General features: G+C 43.2%; 2 protein-coding genes across 3 annotated transcripts in view; one reads left to right on the top strand and one right to left on the bottom strand.

Moving 5' to 3' along the window:
- Positions 1-5,527, top strand: part of Galnt7 (polypeptide N-acetylgalactosaminyltransferase 7) — a 128,698-nt gene extending 123,171 nt beyond the window's left edge. For both annotated transcript variants that reach the window (XM_075986807.1, XM_075986808.1), the window contains exon 12: positions 3,167-5,527. In XM_075986807.1, the coding sequence (XP_075842922.1) occupies positions 3,167-3,304 (138 nt within the window). In that variant the 3' untranslated portion in view covers positions 3,305-5,527. The remainder of the gene's footprint in view (positions 1-3,166) is intronic.
- Positions 5,528-13,821: 8,294 nt separating this feature from the next.
- On the bottom strand, positions 13,822-16,528 carry Hmgb2 (high mobility group box 2). The gene is made up of 5 exons (XM_075986806.1): positions 16,372-16,528; positions 15,614-15,787; positions 15,082-15,227; positions 14,829-15,003; positions 13,822-14,357 (listed from the first exon to the last, which is right to left on the bottom strand). Exons 2-5 carry the CDS (start codon positions 15,761-15,763, stop codon positions 14,196-14,198), a joined length of 633 nt encoding a protein of 210 aa, XP_075842921.1. The 5' UTR covers positions 15,764-15,787; positions 16,372-16,528; the 3' UTR covers positions 13,822-14,195.
- Between the last annotated feature and the right edge of the window lie 1,852 nt (positions 16,529-18,380).

The raw sequence follows: 18,380 nt of genomic DNA, 5'->3' as shown, positions 1-18,380 counted from the left end.
GAAGGTGCAGGAGTCACTTGTCCACACACTCAGGGATGGATAGTTTTTTCAAAGTGTACATTTGCATGAGTCAAGTTATGGTTTTATGAACTACAACATTGGCAAAGCCTTTTCAAACTGAAAGGACCCAGAGCAGCCCTCAGCTAAGTCATCTAACATTTGCTCTCCCTTCCGTTGGGCAGGCATATTCCTCACGCAGTAATGTCTAGGCACCGTCTTTCATGGATAATTACTGCGCATGCCTGGTGCTGGATTTTATTGTATTTATTGTTCTTACTTGTATAGTGTGTGGGATATATGTGAGGAGAGGGGCACCCACCACAAACATGCTGTACAGGTCAGAGGACAACTCTGGAATTGGTTTCTCTTGCCACCTTTAAGTGGGGCTCAGGGATCAAACTCAGGTCTTGAAGTTTTGAAACAAAGCCAGCTCAGCTCACAAGGGCCGAATCTTTTGTGTTGTTTTTTTTTTTTTATAACAGGTTGGAAAGGACAACTTGTTATTAACAAGATTAATAAATCCTGACAAACAGTGTTTATTTTCACAAGTAAAAATGAAGAGTAAATGGTAGAGACTGTGGGAATGGTAGTTTTTAAACTATAAAGGAGTCTAGCAGACCAAATACCATCAAGAAGTCATGAGTAGTTTTCTGGAGGCTGAGGCAGAAGGATTGTGAGTTCAAGGCCAGGCTGGACTGCATGAGGCCTTGCCCCAAAAGAATGGAAATCAGCTGGAGATAGAACCCAGAGGTACAACATAATGATGAATTAACCCCTCAGTACCTATCCCAAATTAAAGAAAAAGGAATCTATGTGTTTTCAGTATTCTTAAAGACACGCTGCTGCACCACTCCACTGGGGCCCAGTGATGTGACAGACTGGCGTCGTGAGCACGTGGAAAATATCTAAAGCTAGCCGGGCGGTGGTGGCGCACGCCTTTAATCCCAGCACTGGGGAGGCAGAGGCAGGCGGATCTCTGTGAGTTCGAGACCAGCCTGGTCTACAAGAGCTAGTTCCAGGACAGGCTTCAAAACCACAGAGAAACCCTGTCTCGAAAGAGCAAAAAAACAAACAAACAAAAAATCTAAAGCACGTTTTCTGTAATGTGGAGGGGGAAACATACAGTTAAAAAGAAGCCAAATGCTATCAGGAAGGAAAAAAAGAGAATGTAGTTTTTGATGTTTTCATAGAAAAAGACTATGGAGACATGCAGAAGAAACTGAGAACTGCTTTAAGGTTACTCCTAATTTGAAGGGGCTTTTTTTTTTTTTTTGAAGTAGCCATAGGAAACAGTCGATACTTTTAGGAAAATTATTCATAAAGGACTGCGAAAAATAAATAGGTCGACGATAAGATCGGCTTGAACAGAATTCTCAAACTTTCTGGCTTCTGCATCCCCCTACCCCCCTAGGCTTAAGGATTATTGAAACTCACTCAGTACTGTTGGGCTAGCCTGTAATCCCAACCTTGAGGCAGAGGTAGGAAGGTTGTAATTTGAAATAAGCCTATACTACAATATTGAGAACCTGTTCCTTTTCTTTTTTTCTATTGGCTATGAGAATTATTTTTCTTTTATTTTACATCCCAACTGAAGTTTCCTCTCCCACTTCTAACAATAGAAAGATACTAATATTCTCCACAGGGGGCTTCCATATAGGTTATTACTAAAAATATTTGTGAAATTTGAAATTAAATAATATATAACTTTTTTATGTTTCATATTATGCTAAAATAATACTAAATACTATTCAGTAAGTTATGAAGAACTCCCAAATGCTGACATGTTCCATTGCATTAAATGCAAAAAAAAATCAGAACTGTAAGGCTTGTTCCTTTAGAGAAGTCTAAATTTTGTCAAGTAAACTAGAACAAACACTGTCAAGTATTTTTTTCATTTGTTGTTTTGTTGTTGTTGTTCTGATAGTTACAGACATCCAATTTTGAATAATCACAGTTTGTTGAATTGAGTAAAAATGGCAGGGTATGAAAAAGTGGGTAGTTACTCCTTTCTTGTGTGCCTTTCTCAAGATGCCACTGTGCTCTTCTGTGGGGAGCTCTTGATGCACAGTTTCTGTTTCCTCTCAGTGGTTTTTAAAGGATACATGAGGCGGGCTGGAGAGATGGCTCAGAGGTTAAGAGCATTGCCTGCTCTTCCAAAGGTCCTGAGTTCAATTCCCAGCAACCACATGGTGACTCACAACCATCTGTAATGAGATCAGGTGCCCTCTTCTGGCCTGCAGGCATACACGCAGACCGAATATTGTTTACATAATAAATAAATATTTTTTTAAAAAAAGGATACATAAGGGTCAGGTTATAACTAAAAATTAATAAGCTTTGACAGGCAGCGGTGGCACACGCCTTTAATCCTAGCACTTGAGAGGCAGAGGCAGGCGAATCTCTGTGAGTCTGAGATCTTCCTGGTTTTCAGAACAAGTTCAGGGGCAGCCAAGGGCTATACTAAGAAACAGCCTCGAGCCCCCTCCTCTCCACACCTTCATTGTGAGTGTCCTTACGGGAAGTGTGGTGGGTTTGAGCTGAGTCCGTGGCAGTGACAGGTAGGACTGTTGGCAATTTGTCACACACCACTGCTTGATGACGCTGGGACTTGAATGCTTTCGCCGTGGCTTTTGTCCCAATGGAGCAATGTCAGTACAGCGCAAAGGAATCAGTTCTTTTGCATTTTTAAGCATGAGTTTGGCTGAACCCACCCATACTTGGGTAGTCTGAGGACCTTTCTTTGAAAAGCTATGAGCTGAACGGAATAGGCAGCATACGATGAAAACTGGATTAGAGCAGGGGAGATAGGAGTTAAAAAACGTAAGCCAGAGACTCACAGTATTAGGCATGGAGAACTGATACATGAATGAATGAGAGAGAAGCATACAGTTTCCTTAGGACTGGAGAGCTGGGATTGTCTTTAGCCAGAATAAGAACCAAAGACAAAGGTTTGAAGGGCCGGAACTTCAATTTGTGTGTATTGAATTTGGCGTACCAGCAGTATGTAGTGACATAATAAAAGGAAGGGCTAAGAAAACTGACATTCAAGGTCTAATGCAAGCTGGTCCAGTATGCTTGCACTGCCTTCTGAGAAAGCCCAGTAATGCTTCCGATCTCAGGATCTCTGAGTCCGCATTTCCAACCTTTCCCTCCCCGTGTTTTCCAGAGCCTGCACAGGTTTACTCACGTCCCTTCAGGAAAGTGCTTAGATCGCTCAGAGGTCCTGCATCAAGTGTTCATCGCCAGCTGTGACTCCAGTAAGACGACCCAGAAGTGGGAAATGAACAACATTCACAGTATTTAAAAACGAAGAAAAAAACCAACACTCTACCTACTGACAAGTACATTTATGGAGGACTGAAAACCGCCTGGAACCTGCTGCAACAATTATTATTAATTCTGTATAGCTCCAAACATGGAACCTCTGATCAGCTCGAAGGACGTTGATAAACTGTGATTTTTACAATAACATTATCATCTGCAGTTACTGTTTACAAAACTGCTTTTACCTTAAACTCTGTAGATGTTTACATCGTTTTTCTTTTGTTTTAAGATGACGTTGGTAATTTGTGCCTTTAACTCAGTTTTCAGAACAGAGTTAAAGCATATGTTGTCTTCTTTGGGAATACACTCAGGGGTCTGAAAGGCAGTTTGGTTTTTGTTGTTGTTGTTGTTGTTAACACACTTGAAGAAAAGCTGCGGTTGAAGTAACCAGACTCTGCTATTTGACTTGGTGGCTATCAACCTGCTGTCTTTATTTAATTTCACATCTTTCTGAAGCACTGCCCCAGGTCGTTAGCCATGGTGGCCTTCCTTCAGTCATGCTGCTTGTTTGAAAGGTGAATTTCAACACATTTAGTGCCTCTTTCATTTCTCAGTATATTTTTTGAGAGCTTATAGTGAAATTGATATGATGGTAACAATGGATGAAATGTCACCTGTGTGGGGATACTTCTGCCACTCAGAAATGAGTTTCTGGGCTGCCATTGACTATGAAGTTGAATGACGTATGGCTGGAAGAAGAATGACAGTGGGGACCAGCTCAAGGGCATCCCATTGGGCCTGAAGATGCTGTGGCAGACTCCCCTGTCTGCTGGTATTCTCGATGCCCTCTGCTCACACCAACTTCTAGGCTAGCAAAGGGATCTTCCTACTAAAAAGAACCATTGCCCACCTATATTTTGCATCTACATTCCCCAAGATCTGTCACTATAGAAAACTAGAAATAATTTTCAGTTTGAAACTTGAAAAGAAGGCTGGGGGGCAGGAATACAATACAATAGTTTAGTGTGAACAACGTAAGGGCGGTTCTGAGCTAAGAATTCCCGAGCCCTTGTTAGATACAAAGCCTTAGAAAACTGCAGTACAGCCCAAGCTGTGAAACCAGGATGAGCGGACACGTGTCTTCATCCAAATGAAATGCCATGCACATTGTTTTTTAATTTAAGACAGCACCTAAGAACACAGATCAGCAAACGTGAACTGCGTTCTGTTACCTTAGGTGTTAATTTCTATTTTAGGAAATGTATTTTCTTTTAGTATATGCCAGTGAAAACATTTAATTTGAACATTAAGACAATACCTACTTTAAGAGAACCAAATGTTGCAAATTTTAATTTCTAAGAAGTCTATTCTTACCCAAAAAGATAAAAATGCCTACATTGAGTGCCAAAAAAGGAAAGCAATGTGATTAGATGGGACAAGTAAACTAAGCATGTTTGATCTTGTAATCATCACAATGAGAGAATTCACAAACTACTGCCAAAAGCAAATATTTTTAATTAAAGCTTAAAAAAAGAAAAAAAATGCTAACATTTATTTAGAAAAAAAGTCTACAACTTTTTTCCCCAACCTTAGTTCTTCAGTTTGGACAATAAAACTTACACATCCCAAAGGGTTTATTTGTAATTTTGAGTTGTCAGTTTGTATTTTGCTACTGATCTGTGATCCACTATTTAAACTTTCATCTCTAGAGATATTTAAAAAGAAATGCATTTATATGCTCATATAATTGCAAGTAAATCAACTATAAAAAGGAAAGCAAGCTAATTGGTAATAACTTGTGTTTGAAATCACCACTATTTCCCATGTTGAATATAGTAACCTTATATCTATGCATAGGCTAAGAAAGGTGGCACACGTACTGTGCATGTCATTTTCCGGGCAAATTAAATTGTTTTTAGTACAGTTTGTTAGGATACTGTACGAACATGATTCTATATATTGAAATCAGAAACCTTACCACACGTGAAAACATCAGAAGCTGCCGCCATAATGACTGTTTTGTACTTTAGGCTGCTTTGAAAATAATCCCCATATCCTTGCTTTGTAAGTTGATGATATCACTATGCATTTCTACACATTTTATAAATTTGATTTATGCAGATTTTGATACACTGTATGTTTCTGTAGAAATTGTACAAATACTCAAAATTTTATTAGGGTAAACTTGAGAAGCTTATGTATATCTTAATTCTGGGTTGCTTGTTTTTTAGGTGAGAAAAAATAAAATGTATTTTAATCCATAGCTTTTCAGTGCTTGTAATCATTTCTATACATGACTGCACACTTAAAAATTTACTTGGAGCCAGGCGGTGGTGGCACACGCCTTTAATCCCAGCACTCGGGAGGCAGAGGCAGGCGGATCTCTGGGAGTTCGAGGCCAGCCTGGTCTAGAAGAGCTAGTTCCAGGACAGGAATCAAAAAGCCACAGAGAAACCCTGTCTCAAAAATCAAAAAAAAAAAAAATTTACTCGGGCTTTTTATTTACAGAATATAGCTGAAATAATACAAACTATGGTTATTAGATGAATGGGTGCCTGAGTGTTGTTTAGAATTCTGCTGTTTGTGAAAGATGCCTACCTATAGAAACATGAAGATTTCTTTTTACAGCCTTTCAGGTTGCTGATCTCTAACACTCTGGTAAGTCACTTAGTTAATGATAAACAACAATCTCAGGAATGAGCATCTTTCTTGGTAGTACCTACTATTATGAAATTGCCAGTTGACATCAAAAGTATTTTTAAATCAAAAACAACACATCGGGCTGGAGAGATGGCTCAGAGGTTAAAAGCATTGCCTGCCCTTCCAAAGGTCCCGAGTTCAATTCCCAGCAACCACATGGTGGCTCACAACCATCTGTAATGGGGTCTGGTGCCCTCTTCTGGCCTGCAGACATACACATAGACAAAATATTGTATGCATAATAAATAAATATTATTTAAAAAAACAAACACATCAACAAACAAAAAGAAGCCACGAGACTGGAAGTCTATCAAAATAAACCTAGAAATAGTGCGTAGGACTTTGCAAAACAAACCACATCAAAAGATGACGTGGATACAAACACTAAAATTAAGTGCCTGCTTAAAACTGTCTCACAGGAGCTGGGCGGTGGTAGCGCACGCCTTTAATCCCAGCACTTGGTAGGCAGATGCAGGCGGATCTTTGGGAGTTTGAGGCCAGCCTGGTCTACAGAGCTAGTTCCAGGACAGGCACCAAAGCTACAGAGAAACCCTGTCTCGAAAGAAAAAAAAAAAAAAAAGGTCTCACTGGGACCCTGGAATATTTTTTTCTGAATCAGAATATGAGTGAGAACAGTCCTCATATAAAAGTAGGGCATAAGACAGGAAAACCCAGAGACAGCTGACCCGAACACACGGGAGCACATGAACCCTGGGCCAACTGCTAGGGGGTCTGCATGAGACCTGCATGTGTGTGACAGTTGTGTGGATTCGTGTGTTTGTGGGGCTCCTAGCAGTGGGATCAGGACCTGTTCCCTGGAGTTTTGGGGAACCGATTCCCCATGCTAGGTGGTCTAGCTCAGCCTTGATGGGGGAAGGAGCTTGGTCCTGCCTCAGCTTGATGTGCCATACTTTGTTGACTCCCACGGGAGGCCTGTCCCTTTCTGAATAGAGACGAGGTGGGGAATGGGTGGATGGCAGGCAGGAGACTGGAATGGGAGGAGAGTAGGGTGGAGAAACTGATCAGTACATAAATTAAAATTTTTTAATTACTATAAAATAATTATGAACATTGCCAAAATCCTGAAATATGAGGCCAACCTTCAATACCTCCAAATGTGCAAATTTTGTTAAGGAAAAAATGCTATCATTTAAAAAAAAAAGCAGAGCATGGTGGCACATGCCTTTAATCCTGGCATTTAGGAAGCAGAAGCAGGTTTATGTTTGTGTTCTGATCATAGAGGGTTCTGGATCACCCAAGGCTATATACTGTCTCAAAAAAACAACGCAAACTAAAGGAAATCCACATACAATTCAGTAAAAAAAACAAGGCCATATCTGGCCATCAGATACCTAGATGGGCCAAAGTTTGGATACATGAAGATGATTCCACATGGAAGCATCTTTAAAAATATTTGGCAGGCCAGGCGGCGGTGGTGGCGCACGCCTTTAATTCCAGCATTTGGGAGGCAGAGGCAGGCGGATCTCTGAGTTTGAGGCCAGCCTGATATACAAGAGCTAGTTCCAGGACAGGCTCCAAAGCTACAAAGAGAAACCCTGTCTCAAAAAAAAAACAAAACAAAACAAAAAAATTGTTTTATAATTCTTTAAGATTTTGAATTGCTCATAACTGAGTTAGATTTAGGCCTCCCTTTGAGCAGCGCTGCAGCAGAGAGCTTCTTTTTCAGGGGATGTTACAATCTGCTGGACTAAATGGTAATATAGAACAGTGGGGTCCAGTGTTTATTCATTTGAACTCCCACTACAGATAACCTTGTGTGAGTGATCTAAACTCTGTAGCACAGCTTTCTCATTTACAGAGCTTGCTTTTCAGGGTTATTAGGATTAAATGAATTAATGTGCCTAAAGTTCTTATATAAAGTTCTGATTATCAGACTACAGTATAGACCCCAATAAAGGCAATGTGTGAATGGAGGTATTTATTTTTCTCATTATGACCCATACTTTACCCCCCCTATAAAACTTATAGTAGAAAATTTGATGCAGTGATTGTTAGAGCATTTATCCGGCTATCCCTAAACAATCTTAAAAATAACAAAATACACTGTGGTCAGGAACTCCACAGCAGGCAAAGCACGCTGTACTTAAGAGACAATGGGGCTGGAGAGAGATGGCTCAGCAGCTCACTGGCTACTCTCCAGAGGACGCAGGTTCAATTCCCAGCACCCACAAGGCAGCTCACAGCTGTATAGACTCCAGCTCCAGGGAATCTGGTAGCACCACACATACAGGTAAAATGCCAATGCACATAAAAAATTTAAAATTAAAAAAAAGAAAACGAGGTGAACCCCATGTTTCCCATGTCTGTCTACCTGAGAGAGGAAGAACAGCAAACAAGTTTCTGCTGAGCAGAAACAGTGGGAGTTGGCCATTGCAGAATGAAAAAAAAAAAAAAAAAGCCTAAATGCCTATTGGTAGAATGAGGAAGTATAACATAATGTTTTGTTGTTTTGGGGTTTTTGAGACAAAGTCTCACTACACAGCTCTGACTGTCCTAGAAGACACTATGTAGACCAGGCTGGCCTCCAACTACTCTGAGATGTCCCTGCTTCTCTGCCTCCCATGTGCTGGGATTAAGGGTGTGCACCACTATACCCAGCTGATATAATCATATAATGTAATATTATACAATGAAAAGCATGAACAAACTCAATCATCAGTTCTAGTGATACAGTCTTAAGTGAGAAGGGCAAATCCTTCAGCATTTTTTATAAATTATCAAAAATAACTAAGATATACAGCAAGTTGCACACATATAAAGTTAAATCAATCATTTGTCCATGTTGAGTTTCCTGTTGGAGTTTATAAGATTGGCCTCAAACTTGCTATGAATAGTACATGACTGAACTGATTCCACATGCTCCAGTGGCCCAAGGGCTAGGATTCTAAGGGTGGACAACCACACCCAGTTTAAATTTTACCAAGAGGCTACATGCCTTGTCTGCTCTTAATGAAACCAGTAAAGAACAGAGTTGTTGCCAAATCTAAGCTCCTCGCTATCACTTAATCTCTTTTAGTCTCGGTTTTATATAAATTTTTGTTAGTTTCTTGTTTTGTATATAAGTCACCTCTTTTTTGGTAATGTGGAAGATCAAAGAATGCATAAGGAATTGATGAATGATTATTATGTTGTCTGAACTAGAAAGTAACTACAGGCTTGGCATGCCGGTACACAGCTTGAACACTATCAGCAGGCAATCTCCTGCTGGTCTAGTGCTCAGGCCAGCCAGAGCTACATATAGACACACTTAATGAAGAAAGGAGACTAGACAGGTGATAGGGCCATTCCCAGTTGTAAAATCTGATGAATTGGTTTGAAATTCAGTACTACTGAGCACCTGATTTCTTTACATTTTTTCCTAATTATTTTATTAGTTTATGCATATGTTTTCCCTGTATGTATGTCTATACACTAGATACATTCCTGATACCCAAGGAAGTCAGGACTAGTACTAGAGTTACAGATGGCTGTGAGTCACCATGCGGGTGCTGGGAATTGAACCCCGGTCCTCGACAAGAGCAGCCAGTGCTCTTAAAGAGCTGAGCCATCTCTCCAGCCCAATTTTCACTTTTTTTTTTTTTTTGGATATTTATTGAGCTCTACATTTTTCTCTGCTCCCCTCCTTGCCTCTCCTTTCCCCACTTCAATCCTCCACCAAGGTCCCCATGCTCCCAATTTTCTCAGGAGATCTCAATTTTCACTTTTAAAGTGAACACTCTAATTGTGCTAGTCTACAGATGTCGTAACAGGAAGAATGAAGTTTACCAAGAGGTGATCAAGGCCCAGGAGGATAGTGAGGTTCAGTGAACCCCCAAAAATGTCTTTTACCTTTGCTGCACCATAAGAACCACCATAGAAGTGACAAACTGGTGAGCCTTAGATAGGACCTTATCTATGGCTGTTTTCTTTGACCCTAAAATGTGGATTGCTAATATTTAAATCAGATTTCAGTTTTTGAAAACTTTCTACTTGAGAATGTATGTGGGAGATCTATGAATTCTGTACCATTTCTACCCAAGACAGTTAAAAATAGTACCCTCCCAGCCGGGCGATGGTGGCGCACGCCTTTAATCCCAGCACTCGGGAGGCAGAGGCAGGCGGATCTCTGTGAGTTCGAGACCAGCCTGGTCTATAGAGCTAGTTCCAGGACAGGAACCAAAAAGCCACAGGGAAACCCTGTCTCGAAAAACCAAAAAAAAAAAAAAAAAAAAAAGCACCCTCCCATTTATCCTAACATTCATATTTACAGATAGGCACAGAACATTTTCAGTCAGATACAGCAATACGAAGGCAGTTAGTGTACAGGCCTTCTTCACACCTCATGACTTCTGGCCCTTTCCCCTAGTTTCAACACCTCTTCCCATCAACCAACAAACCTCTTAAAATGGTTCTCTCTACTGGGAATCATGGAAAACTAATCTAAAACTAGCTCATCTCTAGAAGTATTTCCACTTTTAAAACTAAATTTTATGAAATGCTCTGACAGTTCCTTTCCTTTTTTAAGAGTATAAACAATAAATTTCAATATCTCAGAAGCTAGCAAACTTTTATACAATATAAAGTAACTTCACCCTTATCTCCACCGCTTCCCCGCCCCCCCCCCCCCAAATCTGAATGTCTACTCACAGGGACCACAGCAAACTTAGTTTAAATTCAACACTAAAAGAACAAAGTCTTGATAAAATTACAACTGCTACCTGGTCCTCTCTTATATGCAGAATCTTGTGAGTCTAAGACACAAAAATAGCAAGGGCATTAGGAGGGGAGGAAGATACATTGAGAGTAAGAATAACAGAATCCATGTGACATTAAAGTTTAAGGGGAATTAAAATAAGCAAAAACAAAAGATAGGGACCTTTTATTTGGTCCCTATGGGATGACAATATGCAGACTAAATAAAAACAAACGTGAAACAAATGAAGTTTTCATACGAAAACCCATTGCTTTTATTCTCCCTTAAAATTAGTGTCCCCATTAGTTGTGGCAGGGATTCCTGGGTCTAGTACATTATGTTCCTTTGCTTTTTTCCCTTTGCTATGCCAAGAAATAAGACTTTTGTTAGGTGTGGTGACACACACCTTTAACCCTTTTAATCGGAAGGTAGAGGCGTATAGATCTGTCAATTTGACACCAATCTGGTCTATAAAGTGAGTTCCAGGATGACTAGGATTGTTATACAAGGAAACCCTGTCTCAAAAAACAAATATATGTATGTGTGTGTGTGTTTTACAAAACATTTCATGGCATATGAAGTAATGGGAAGTCAGATTTTCTTTTGTCCAAGATGAGGTTTCTGTTGTCCTGGAACTTGCTATGTACAACAGGATGGCCTCAACCGGAAATCCACCCTCCTCTGCTCAGGATTAAAGGCAGGTGCCACCAGGCCCAGCTGGGAAGTCATATTCAAGGTGTATTTATTTACTACTTACAGTAATAATCTTAGAAATATTTTTTGGGCCGGGCGGTGGTGGCGCACGCCTTTAATCCCAGCACTGGGGAGGCAGAGGCAGGCGGATCTCTGAGTTCGAGGCCAGCCTGATCTACAAGAGCTAGTTCCAGGACAGGAACCAAAAAGCTACGGAGAAACTCTGTCTCGAAAATCAAAAAAAAACTCAAAGGATGGAAGAAAAAAAAAGAAAAAAAATATTTTTTTGGTCCGTGTGATGGCACAGCAGGTAAAGGTGCTTATTGTCAACCAAGTTTGACAGGTGGAGTTCGGTCCTACATGGTAGAAAGGAAACCAGCTCCTACAAATTGTGGATATTTATAAGCACCCTGTGCCCCACATACATGCCTGAGTATACACACAATGTTGGAGTGGTCATGACACATGGAGGTCAGAAACAACTTTCTCAGCAATCTGAGAACTGAACTCAGATTAGGTTTGGGCAGCAAGTATTATTTAACTACTGAACAATCTCGCCAGCCTTCAATTTTTTTTTTTTTAACAAACCAAAAAACAATTTCTTTTGGTCTTTGACTGAGATAGGTTTCAAGAGTTATACATTTGACCATAGTCAAATAAACCTGTGCATTTAAAAAATGTCAGGGTTGAGAGATGGCTCAGAGGTTTTAAGCACGGTCTTCTCTTTTAGAAGTCCTGAGTTCAGTTCCCAGCAACGATAGGTGGTTCACAACCATCTGAGATCTGGTATCATCTTCTAGCGTACAAGGTATACATGCAGGCAGAATAATGCATAATCTTAAAAAATGAACATTTAAAGATGTCAAACGAAAACCTGAATATATATATATATACACACACATACACACACAAACCAAGTGCCACTTCCCCAATACACAATTTCTTCACAAAAACCTAAAAGACAAAACATCACAGCAAACACCCTAACGTATAAAAAATTGTTTTGGAAAATATGACACGTGAGATATGTAAGAATAACAGACTATGAAACGTGAGAAGTATTACATTGATGGAACAGAACAAGCACTGCAAAACTGTTGAGGCATATACGGCTGTACTACTTAGAGCAGTTTTGCCAGGCTTGAGTTAAAGCTCAAGAGCAGTTTCTAACAAAGTACAGGTATGGAAGAAAACACCAAAAAAACCTTAAATGATGCCACTGAAATTAGTTCAGGGGTACAGCACTTGCCTAGCATGCATAAGGCCCTGGCTTCCATCTCCAGCACTGCCAAAAGCAAAAATAAAGTTTGAATTATTCTAAGTAGCAAATTCTAGCCCAGCTATTCCTTAAAGAATATTTTTCACACATAAAAATAGTCATGGCAATATATATATTTCCCCCCTGAGACAGAGTTTCTCTGTAGCTTTGGAACCTGTCCTGGAACCAGCTCTTGTAGACCAGGCTGGCCTTGAACTCAGATATCCGCCTCCCTCTGCCTCCCCAGTGCTGGAATTAAAGGCGTGCACTACCACAACAGGGTTCACAGCAAAGTTCTTTAAGTAGCGTAAGGGAGTTACAATGATAGTGAAAGCAGCACTTGTCAAGAGGGAAAAATTTTAAGGAACTAGTTAAAAAATTATAACCTGTTCAATGGAGTATGCAGATATTTAAAAAATCCAGTAACTGCTTTAGGAATTTACTTGTATAATACCAATACACACAGATTATGCTCCCACTGATTGTTGCTAGGATTTAGTCTGGAGAACCCAAAACTGAAAGAGATGTACTATGCTTATTATTACCTTTGTACCACAGAAGCACTTACTTTCTTTGCAGGCTTTCTCCCGACACACAAGCCAGGGTAGGCCTTAACTTCCACTCCTCGTGCCTCTACCTTCCAACACTGGGACTAATTACATAACCTACCACCACCCAGCCTGGCAGACCTACATGTTTACACACTTGAAAGTAGTAGCTGGTCCAGAATGGAGCCTACTCCCTATCCTCATTCAAATCATCTCATAATTTACTTTCAGGACTAAGTTTTGATACAATGAGCTAACACCAGATCTATCCACCTCAAATCTGTATTAACATTCAGTAAACCAAGATAACTAAAATCCCACACCTCCATATCTAGTACATTATCTAAAACATTTTAGTATACTAAAAGACCTAACACCTGAAAAGACCAACACACACCACCCCTCCATTTGAACGGAAATTTAGACTTGTAATTAACATAATAGAACACTTTGAAAGTCTTATGTCCCTAATACTAAGCTTTAACCTTTTGCTAATAACTATGCCCTAATTTATGGTCATAGAAATTGACCCTTCTCTCCAAACAAAATAAATCAGCAAAAAAAAAAAAAAAAAAAAAAAAAAAAAAAAAAAAAAGAACACAAAACTGGAAAATGACTGACATGGCCCCAATCTGCGCTTAAGGGAAAATTAAACACAATGCAAGTAATATACATTATTTTATTACAAATTTTTTAAAAAAAAAATAACAAGAGAAAATGCAACATCCTAAAAAAAAATTACTGGCAATACAAATTCCTATGTATGTTTGCTGTGCTACCATAAGAAATTAAAGAAACCATTAAATATTTAGGAACATTCAACATCAAAAGCTTTAACTCTAACTGTATGTTGTAGCCCCCCAAAAAGCTACAAACTCCTTTTTTAAAAAAGTATTTTCTCTACAAAGAATCTCATCAGCTATACAAAAATCTGTACAGTTTTTATACTGAAGCTAATGTTGAGCTGCACTTGAATTTCACATTCTTAGCAAAATAAGTTGCCTGAGCACATACACTCCACACATTTTAGGACAGCCATTTATTCTTCATCCTCATCTTCTTCCTCATCATCTTCATCTTCTTCTTCCTCCTCCTCCTCTTCCTCATCTTCTGGTTCATTCTTCTTCTTTGAGCCTGTTGGCCTACCAGGACCCTTCTTTCCTACTTCACTTTTGCCCTTGGCACGGTATGCAGCAATATCCTGAAATATAGTCAAAGTAAGATCAGCATCCGGTATCATTGCTCAATGTGAAAAACCACTTAAATGTAAACAACCCTAAAATTGACCAATAACCTTATGAGCTAGGATTTAGACTACCACAGGTTTGAGATCATTTGTTCCATTTAGGCTTCAGAAATCAAATCAGATAAAGTCATGGGATCTACCTTAGATCAGTGTTAGTGCTTCTACGACACCCCTCCCCACCTTACAGCTTTAGACACAAATACCTAAAACACAGTTGGCACTTCTTCCAGATTTACGTAACTTTTGCGTGTATAGGCAGAATTTATGAGGGCTACAAACACTAAATCAAAAGAAAGTTTATCTCCCTCTTAGAGCTGGTTTCCTTAGGCCTTTTCAAAAGCTGACAACCGATTATATAAATCTCCCAGTTTCTACAGCTCACATGTATATGCAAATATGTTTTTAAAAAGTAAAATGGCGCCAAACCTTTTCATATTTCTCCTTTAGTTTAGCTGCCTTCTGCTCATAGGGTTGTTTATCTTTGGCAGACTGTTCAGACCACATCTCACCCAATTTTTTTGCAGTATCTCCAATAGACAGGCCTGGGTGTTCACTTTTGATCTTTGGGCGATGTTCAGAGCAAAACAGGAAGAAGGCAGATCTGAAAGGAAGCAATAGAGTTAACAAATGGAGAGGGGGGTAAGGAAAGAAGCGGTTTGGCTAATTGAAATCAACTTACGGTGGTCTCTTTGGAGCATTAGGATCCTTTTTCTTTCCTTTCTTATCACCTTTGGGAGGAACGTAATTCTTCATCTCCCTGTCATAGCGAGCTTTGTCGCTCTTGGCCAAATCTTCGAACTTCGATTTTTCCTTTGCAGACATGGTCTACAGGGGAGGGGAGAACACCGAGTCAATTTTTAAGCTCTTAGCCGTACATAGAAATAATAAGTTTTAAGCTCTCAGCCGTCCCAAATAAATAATAAAAAGCAAACGAGTAGACCAGCAAGATTTTTAAGCTCTTGGCCGTCCCAATAAATAACACGAGTGAACGGCCAAATCCTTAAGCTCTCAGCCGTCCCAATCCAAAGTTTCATCAACAGGGCTGCGCTCCGAGCGTCTTTAAAGTCCCCCTCCCGTCTCCAGCTCTATCGAGAACACTTATTTCTCCCCAGGTCACCAGACTGGGCCAAGCCCGAACTTCCTGGTCCACCCGTCGCCGGAGGGGCCCCGCCAAAAGCACCCCGGGACCCCACCCCGCCCTGCTCCCCCACCTTCCATCTCTCGGAGCACTTCTTAGAGAACTCGGCGAAGTTGACCGACGAGTCGGGGTGCTTCTTCTTGTGCTCCTCGCGGCACGTCTGCACGAAGAAGGCGTACGAGGACATCTTGCCCCGCGGCTTGTTGGGGTCTCCCTTGCCCATCGCTGACGGTGGCGCGGCGTCTACCTGCCGGAGGGAGACAGCCGTGTCGCCGCGGCCGGCGGGGGTGGGGTGATGGGAGAGTGGGGGTGGCGCGGGTCGTGGGATGGGGGACGACGCGGCCCGCGGGATGGGAAGCGGGGAGAACGGCACGGTTCGTGGGATGACGGGGGACGACGCGGCCCGCGGGGGTTGGCGAGGATGGGGGGGGCAGCGCTCCGCTTCCCGCCCAAACCCGAGCCTCCGCGCCCCTCCTCCCCGCGCGCGGCCCGGCCCACCTCACCGCGGCCCCGTTCGCCTCAGCGACTCTTGCCCGAGGCCGAGAAGCCGCCGTCCGCGCGCCCTCCGGACAGGAAAGCCCCGCGCCTTCCGTGCCGCGGGCCTCACGCTCAACTCGTCAGGAAAACTTCCAAGTCAAAAACTAAACGGCGCGCGGTCGGGCCCACGGGCTTCCCCGCCCGGCCCCCGCGGCCCCGGCTCCGGCCCTCACCCGAAAGCCAGTCCGCCCGGCTGGGCCCCTCCCGAAGCCGCCCGGCCGAGGCCCGGCCCAGGTCGCCCCCTTCGCCGCCAGGCCCGGGCCGCCGAGCCCGAGGCTCTCGGCCGACTCTTACCTGGCGCGAGCGCGTCCCTCCGAGGCCGACACGAACACTTCCTTCCCCAAGCTCCGGCGAGAACTGGCTCCTCACGACCCAAGCCGCAGCCTCTTGTTTTGCAGACTTCTCCGCGCCACGGCAGCTTGACGAGATCCGTCGCCGGCCACGCCCCCTCGTCTCCGATTGGCTGTGGGGATGATTCAAACCTGGGGAGTCCCCGCCCTCCCACGGGAAGTGCTTCTGATTGGTCGGCACCCGAGCAGGCCCGCCCCTCCGGCCCCGACCTAGCAGGTTCGGTAGGTCTCCCAGGTCGTTAACTCCCAGACCCGTTGGAACCGGTCTGGGGAGGAATGTACTGCTCGACCCTGATTGGCGGCAGGAAAAGCGTTTGAAAAATGGCGGGCCGGACGCCGATTGGCTGAGACCGTAAACAGGGGTGTGGCTAGCTCCGGCTCTGCCCCGCCAGATTTAAAACTACGCGGGGGCGGCTCGCACGAGCTCCAGATGTTAAAGATGGCGGCCGCTCCCGCGGGCCCGGGAGTGACTGGAGTCGCCGCCTGCAGCCCCGGTGTGCTGTGCCTGTCGTCACAGCCGGGCCCGCACCGCGGCCGCCCGGGGGCTCGGCTATGAGTTCACAATAAACAAACGGGGTGACGGTTGGGGGCGTGCGGCGCGGGGCCCGAGCGTGGCCGGCGGGGAGCCTGGGGCCGAGCCCGCGTCCCACCGGGGGCTGCCTGCCTCCCTCCCTCCGCCCCGGCCCCGGCTCCGGCCCTCCTCAGCGGACCCACCTAACACGGGGTTCGGGATCGCGGCCCGGAGCCCCCAAGCCCGCTGCCCTCACCTGGCCCGGGGCCGCGCCCGAGGAGGGGTCCCGCCCACGCGTGCCAGTCCGCCCTGTGTTTTGGACGCTAAACGCTCGCCTATTGGTCCATGTGTAACACCGCTCTTTTCGCGGATTTTAAATATTTTTTTTTCTCTTTGCCCCGCAGCTTTGCTTGCACTCGCGGGGCTGTCCTCCCGCTTGGCTCGTATATGGTGGTCACTCTCGGTAGTGCTGCAGGACCAGCGCTTGTTTACCTTCTCAGTTAAAAATTAGACTCGAAAGCTGCGCTGTCCTTGCAAATGGGTGATGGTTGAGCCTTGCGAGTATACTAAACGGTGCTCACAGCAGTGGTTTTCATGTTTTTACCGCGATGAACATAGGTGCCAGTTCCAAGGGAGGGGTGTGTTTAAAAGGATCCTTTATTTGTTTGGTTTTGGGTTTTTGTTGTTTGCTTTTGACTTTTTTAAGACAGGGTTCCTGGTGTACCCCTCCCTGCCTGTCCTGGAAGTCCCTACATAGACCCTATTGGCCTCGAACTCGAGATCTGCCTGCCGCTGCTTCCCTAGTGCTCGGAATCAAAGGCATGCACCACCACGCCTGGTTCAGGTTCCAGAAACCTTTACAGATTTTTGTATCAGCTGGGCGATGGTGGCGCACGCTTTTAACCACAGCACTTGGGAGGCAAAGGCAGGAGGATCTCTGTGAGTTCGAGGCCAGCCTGGTCTACAGGAACTACTTTCAGGACAGGCTCCTAAGCTATAGAGAAAAGAAACCCTGTCTCGAAAAACACACACAACACACAAATTTACCTTAACCAAACCTGAGTATATTATTCAAGTATCAACGTGAGATCACTGATGTCACACTTTTAGATCGTGTTTTTACATTTTATGTGATTCTCTAAAGAGAATCGGTAGAATGAATCCATATATAGGGGACTTATTAGATTAATAATAATAAACAGGCTGTGATCCAATTAGTCTAACGATCTACCAATGGAAGTTTCAAGAAACAAAGACGTTGTTCAGTTCACGAGGCTGGATGTCTCTGCTGCTCTTCAGTATCTACAGAATCCTGAAGTAGGCCAGTGAAAAGACTTGCTAAGGAGAGCTAGAGCAAGCAGGCAGAGAGCATGTTCCCTTCTTTCTAGTCCTGCAGATAGGCTGCCAGCAGAAGGCATGGCCTGGACAAAAGGTGGATCTTT

Source organism: Microtus pennsylvanicus, chromosome 9 (assembly GCF_037038515.1).
Source record: "Microtus pennsylvanicus isolate mMicPen1 chromosome 9, mMicPen1.hap1, whole genome shotgun sequence".
NCBI classification, from domain to species: domain Eukaryota; kingdom Metazoa; phylum Chordata; class Mammalia; order Rodentia; family Cricetidae; genus Microtus; species Microtus pennsylvanicus.
This window is presented reverse-complemented; position numbering and strand designations above follow the sequence as displayed.